Consider the following 6,454-nt stretch of genomic DNA (forward strand, 5'->3'; position numbering starts at 1 on the left):
CTGCGCCTGCGCCTCTCTGCGCCTGCGCCTCTCTGCGCCTGCGCCTCTCTGCGCTTGCTCCAGAGGCTGAGCTGGTGGGCTGGAGGGGAGTTTTAGAGTTGAGCTTACGGACCCTCCCCCTGGCCTGCAGGCATCCCCGCCCCGCCCACTGAAGTCGGCCGTGAAGTCTGCCTGCTGTGCCCTGCCTGAATTCCTGATGGAGTGACGCCACCAAGTTTGCTGTGTAGCGATAGGTGCCTGAAAACCCACTAGGTCGGCTGGGAAAGGACAACTCAGCGACAGCCTCCTAGGAATCATCACCCCCTGATTGTTTGCAGCCTCTTTTTGCAGCAGGGTCATCTGGACAAGCATTCCCACGGGACACGCGGTGATTGCACACGTGGGCCACACCCAAGGCCCACCCTTAATAACCCCAGCACCAGTCCCCCGGTGTTTTCTCCTTCAAGTTCCTGGACTCTGGCCTCTGCCCAGGACTGAGCATGCTGACTTTGGCCTCTTTTTCTTGGCAACGTAGACAGTGAGAGGTGCCACTCGAGTTCTGCCCAAGGAGAGCTTCCTTCTCCAGGGTCCTTCAGGGCTGTTTACCCATCAGAGCCAGCTAGCCATGCTGTGCAGAGCCCTGGGGAAGCCAGGTCGTGGCGGATGGGAGAGGATAGTGCTGGGGTTCCTTGCACTGGCAATTACATGCTTTGTCCCAGAAATCATTCACCCTCTCCACCTACAGCCCAGACCTGAGCATGTCGTATGGCCCCTCCCAACGGCGAGTACGGGCAAGTCCCACTTTCCCATGTCATGAGTGAATAGGAAAAATTCTCTTGTAAAGAGGGCTGCCTTCAGTTGCTTCAGCACCCTGCACTCCCAAAGAGCCTGATCTAGGACCCCCGGTTCTTTACAACAGCAAAATCCATTGTGTGTGAGCACCTAATGTACTTAGCCCGTCTCCTGTTGATGGGCATTTGTGCTGTTTCAATCTGTTGTGATCACGATACGATGAATAACCTTGTTTGCACCTCAATTCACACATCAGCAAATTACTTAAACTTCCTGTGACTCGGTTTCCTCATCTATAAAGAGGGATACGAGTAACCCTATTTATGGAAGGTAATATACTAAAGCCTGTAGCATAATGCCTAGCAATCAATAAGTGTTAGCAACTATTATTATTTGCAAGTGCAGCTGTAGGTGGTTCAAGGATACATGCCTTTTCAGTTAGGATCCAAAGTCCTTGCACTGGCAGTGTCTGTTCCAGCCTCTAACCCGCCTGGCAGGAGGCCCTAACGTTGGGCAAGGCTCCTGAGAAGGGTCTGCTCCTCTAGGCTGCACCACCGCAGGGGGGGTGGGGGGGCCTCCCGTGGCTCCTCCCTGGAAGCCCAGAGCACTAACCTCACCCCAATGCCTCTGCTTTTCCAGGGCCTCTCACCACTGTGGACACTCCCTCACCAGCTCACCCAGGCTGGGCTGTTCTCTCTGCCAGCCTTCATCCTGTAGCAGCCTGTATGGTGAGGAGGCAGTGGGAGAGCCACCTGGACCTGGACGACCATAGGCCTCAGTGTCCAAGGAAGTCAGGACAGCCCCACCTGAACAGAGGAGTGACTGTGCCTCCCAGACCCAGCTTGGGCTGCTCTGAGCTCCTCAGCTCCTGCCTCCAGGGGTCTCTCAGCTTCCGCTGTCCCTAACGAAAGTCCTCTGGCAGGCGGCCTGATGGGGCTAGAAAGCATGTTTACATGAGTGAGCCTTTTCTCTCAAGTCTGTGGGGACCTCCAGGGCAGGGACCACAATTAATTCTCTGTTGCCTTTGTCTCTTCCTGTTTCTGGAGTTCAGTAAACAGACTACCTGGATGGCTCCATCCAGGAAGACGCTCTGTGTTTTAGGATTTCAAGTACCTTAGCCGGCTGCCACCTCCCCTGAGTCTGACAGTGAGGGTCCCAAAGCCCCCTCCTCAGGAAACGCAATGTTCACAGCACCCATTCCCTTGTGGAAATTTTATTGATCCTGGGGCCAGGAAGGCAGGCAGCCCATTTCCTGCTGAGGGTGCCACAAGCCCTCACTGTTTCCCATTACCATTGATGGGGCGGTTCACATGTTCTGGGGAGGCCAGGAAGGCCTTGAGCTTGGGCCGGGCGCTGAGGCGAGCCACGTAGGCCGAGAGCAGCGGGAAGGAGTCCAGGCAGCCGGGGGCCAGGACCTGGTGATTCTGCAGCAAGTCCAGCAGGTTGTAGTCCGCGAAGGAGATCTGCGGGGCAGGGGGCCAGGGACTCAGCAAGTGGACAGCCCAGGGGGCAGGGGAAAGTAGGGAACCCAGAGGCTGAGAGTCTGAGCCATTCCCTAGGTCTGCCCAGCAACGAATGGCTCACATGCTCTCTTCTCTACATCTACTCCCATCTGTAAGAAGAGGGTGGCATGGTAGGTAGGAGCAGCACAGGGACAGTCACTCACCTGGCTGCCCACAATGAAGGCCTGGCCTCCCTGGTTCTGGGACAGCAGAGTCTCAAAAGGCTTCAGGTACCCGGGCAGCTCCTTTATGTAGTCTTCCTTGCCCGCCTCCTGCCAGAAAGGTGCCCCTGCATATTACTCTCCTGACCCTCACACTGCTGGCCACCCGTCCTGGCCTGGACATGCCCACTTCTGCTGGCCCCCATCTCAGGGAATCAGTAGTCACCTAGAGCCCCAGTGCTCTGCTCATTCCGCAACCCCAGCCATTGTCACATTCTGTCCATTTCAGCAGCCAATTCTTTCCTTGTCTACTCCATTCCAGCCTTAACATGCCTGCTGTGATCTCTCACCAGGCTACTGTAAAAGCCTTGAAGGGTCCTTCTAGACCTCACATTTGGACACCACCCTGCTTAGACTCCTCAATGGCTCCCTACTGCTGGCAGAACATCCAAGCCAAGGGATTCAGACCTTCAGGACCTGGGCCTGCTGCCCCTCCAGCTCTCTGTCCTCACACACAAGCACACACACGCCCTGCCTCTGCTCAACTGGTCTCAGGTCCCTGAATTTGGTCCGTGCCTGCATACTTTGTGCACCTGAGTGCCAGCACCCCCTTGCAGAATCCTTCTCCTCCACCTACTCCAAGAAGCCCTCCTGACCTCCCTAGCTGAGGCGATCAGAAACCATCCCTGGCTCGATTCTCCTGTCCTTGCTCTGTTTGCCATTACCCAGTACTTGACTGGGTCCATCCCCTAGGCAGTGAGGCTGAGGGTTGTGGCTTGTCCATAATAGCTGCTGGCCCCCAGCAGAAAGCCCAACCCAGCCCAGGTCCTCTGACCAACAGAGAGCTCAGCCACAGCCATGTGAGTGGTGTGGTGTGGGGCAGAGTACACGAGGCCCCTTTCTCTGTTGGCTCCCCCATGCCCGCCCCATGACTGCACTCACATAGTTGGTGTAGATGAGGGTGACGTATTTGCAGCGGAGTTCCTCCACGCCGTCATTCACCACATCTAGCTGGGAAGCCTCCCGCTGGTCCTTCCCATATAGCCCTGGGGGGGGGGGGGGCGGGAGAGGAGACAGCATGACTGGGCCCCTGACACAGAACTGCCAGCTAATCTATTGACAGGTCATGTGGCTGCCTGTGGGCCAAGGCCAGGGAGGAGGGTGTGGCCGGAAAGGACAGTCCTGACCCATAGTAGGTGCTCAGAACTCAGTGGGAGGCAGCCTGGCATAGGGCTAGGATTGTAGGCAGACCTGGGTTTGACCTTGGGCAAGTTATATAACCTCCTTGTGCCTCCATTTCCTCCACTCCACAGGTGTGCTTGGCTGCTTGACTGGGCTCAGAGGGTTGGCACTGAGCAGGTGCTCAGCAACAATGGCTGATGCTCACCTGCCCCTGCCCTGGACTGGACAGCCTGTGACCTCAGGACTCACCGAGAGAGCGGCCCAGGTGGCGCAGGATGGCATTGGACTGGTACAGGGTGAAGTCTCCATCCTGGAACTTGGGGAGCTGCCCGTACAGCTGGGGGTGGCACAGCTCTGTCAGAGGTGCTGAGCTTGGCTGCCCCCCACAGTCGTTTTGTCCCCCCCAAGGCCCAGCCCCTGACCCCACTGGGCACAAGCACTCACACAGGTCGCCTTGAGAGAGCCCTGCAGCCAAGTCTCCTTGGTCACCACCTCCTCCTTCCAGCTCTGGCCCTGATCAGCCAGCAGCATGCGCATGGCCTCACAGCGCCCTGGGGGTGGGGAGAGAGAGTGTGGGGACAGGCAGAGCCCCAGCCTCACAGAGCCCTGGGGAGGGGTTGCCTCCATTGATGTCCCAGCACACAGGAAGGACACTCCAGCCTTGGGAGCTCAGGAGGTCTGGGCTAGTAGCCACAGGAGGAGGAATAAGGAAGAGTTAGGGATCTCCCCCAGGTGGTTGATGGGCCGTGGGCTGCAGCCCCAAACCTCTGCCTCCCTCCCTCCCAGTCACAGGCCCCTACCTCGAACGGGGAAGTAGACGATGGTGTAGGGCGGCACTAGAGGGGACAGAGAAGTTTGTTAGAGTCCCGGAGAAGGGCGCTATAAAGGGCAGTGCATCCACTCATCCTCCCTGGGGTCCCATCCCCTGCTCTGGGTGCTCCATGCTCCCTAGGAGTTGATCTCTGCGTCGGGGGCGCTGGGTCCCCCCGCGAAGAGCCCCAACCCAGCGCGGGTGCCCTGGATCCCAGTGCCGGTTTGGCGGGGAAGGCAGGGCCTTCTAGGAGCCCCGGCCCGAAGCGGGGATCCGGGCCGCGTTCTGGGTGCGCTCCAAGCCCCCTGAGAGCCCCGCCCGCCCCAAGCCCCTCAGAAACGCAGCGTGGACTCACTGGTTTCTATGTAGACAAAAGAAGCGGTGACGACAGCAGCTATGGCAGCAGCTATGGCAGCGGTACACAAGCATTCCTGGAGGCCTTGAGCTTTATAAGGGTTATCCCACCCCGTCCCGCCCCCAGCGCTGCGTCACAGCGTGGGCTGGTTCCTCCGCTGCCCCCCCCCCCAGCCCGCTGCGCGCGACCCTGCGTCCCGGGAGCGTTTGCGCAACATCCGTCTGGGACTGGTGGGCTCCCGGTGAGGGCTGGAGTACAGACTCCAGAATTTTCCAGAGGCCTTGGCTTTGCCCGGCCACTTTCCCTGTTTGGGTTGCAGACCTCAGAGGCACAAGCGCTTGCATGTAGGCATTTGTTCCCACAGACAAAAGACAGGACAGACGCTGCACATAAACGGACACACACACGTGTACAAACCACACTCCAAGCTGGGCTTTTCATCCCCATCAGTTATTTGAATGCCACGTTCATGGCTCTTGTCATGTCATGTATCCGGATGCTACCTCCTTACCATTTTTCCTTAAACTACCTTACTTCAACTCAAATGTGCCTGTTTAAAAATGGAACCTGTTTCATTACTAATTGGAAACAGGCACCACTGGTTATAAGCAGAAGGTCACTGAAAGAATAATCACAAGAACATGTTTTTAAAATCTATCTGGACAACGGGACACCGGACCCTCCCTTTTCAAAAGTAACATTAGCGAGGTGTTTCCGGCACACAAACACCAAACAGCTGTGCCCCTCCGTGTCATTGGGATTCAGGACAATTGCGGAGGGTTCCAGGATGAGAGCTGCAATGTTGTTTAACACCATCTGACTGCCTTGGAACCCCTTTCTGGAGGTTCAGGCCCTACTCTGGGACCCCATGATGGCCATGAGGGACAGCGCTGCTGGCAATGTTTCATAAAGACCCCTCCTGCAGAGCTGGTGAGGTGGGCTGAGGTTGCAACCGGGCCCCAGGTGGAGGCTGGCCTGGGCTGGGCCCTGGGCAAGTTCTCCAAACTCATTCAAGTGGAAGCTTTCGGACTTGGTGATTGTTGGGGAGGGAGGCCTCCAGAGAGACTGAAGGGTCCCTCTTTCCCAGAGATGGGGACTCAGGAGGAGAGGCAGCCACACTGTGTTCCCTGTTGGGCCTAGTGAGTCCAGGTGTCTGTGGGTTTGGGGGGTGGGAGGCTTGTCTCCAGGAGGCAGAAAGAAAACCCAGACAGGGTCTCAGCAAGTGATGGGGTTGACTCAGGAGAACCGGTTTCCTGCCCGAGGGCCAGGAAACTCTTCATCTTTGATGCCTCTTCCTGCCCAGCGCAGTAATTCTTCAGGGGCTAGATGAAGCTTGAAAACACCATCACTATATAAGGTAACTTTATATGTGGACAGTAAACGATCATTTCCTTATAGCCCCAGGGCAGGTGGAGTGCAGGGGTGGCACCTTCCGAGAGTGACCTAGCCAGAGGTGGTACAGGCAGGAACAGGCACTGTTCTGTGCCAGGCAGCTCTGGCTCATGGAGGCCTGGGCCAAGTCACCATTAGCACAGTGCCACCTGGGCCTTACAATACACTCCAGGGTCCAGCCAAGGGGCCAGGGCTTAGGGTCTGTGCCCCTCCCCACTCCTCATGAACTTCCTTCCTGAGGTCTTAACAGCACCCACTTTATCCCTTAATACACCAAACT

The 6,454-nt window shown here is 57.3% G+C and overlaps 1 protein-coding gene across 1 annotated transcript; it reads right to left on the minus strand.

Annotated features, from left to right (window-relative positions):
• Window positions 1–1,968: 1,968 nt before the first annotated feature.
• LOC109384157 (glutathione S-transferase P 1) lies at window positions 1,969–4,903 on the minus strand. The gene is made up of 7 exons (XM_019645195.1): window positions 4,783–4,903; window positions 4,417–4,452; window positions 4,061–4,167; window positions 3,866–3,953; window positions 3,377–3,480; window positions 2,438–2,545; window positions 1,969–2,234 (listed from the first exon to the last, which is right to left on the minus strand). Coding segments are annotated over exons 1-7 (633 nt in total). The 5' UTR covers window positions 4,784–4,903; the 3' UTR covers window positions 1,969–2,045.
• Window positions 4,904–6,454: the final 1,551 nt, after the last annotated feature.

This window comes from Hipposideros armiger, unplaced genomic scaffold (genome assembly GCF_001890085.2).
Source record: "Hipposideros armiger isolate ML-2016 unplaced genomic scaffold, ASM189008v1 scaffold_93, whole genome shotgun sequence".
Lineage (NCBI taxonomy): Eukaryota > Metazoa > Chordata > Mammalia > Chiroptera > Hipposideridae > Hipposideros > Hipposideros armiger.

What these genes read in the sequence shown, in the direction of transcription:
- LOC109384157 (XM_019645195.1), bottom strand. An exon ending in GCTCTCTCAAGGCGACCTGT is followed by an intron (nt 3,954 to 4,060) that starts GTGAGTGCTTGT and finishes TGCCACCCCCAG; the next exon opens with CTGTACGGGCAGCTCCCCAA. An exon ending in CCTTCATTGTGGGCAGCCAG is followed by an intron (nt 2,235 to 2,437) that starts GTGAGTGACTGT and finishes CCTGCCCCGCAG; the next exon opens with ATCTCCTTCGCGGACTACAA.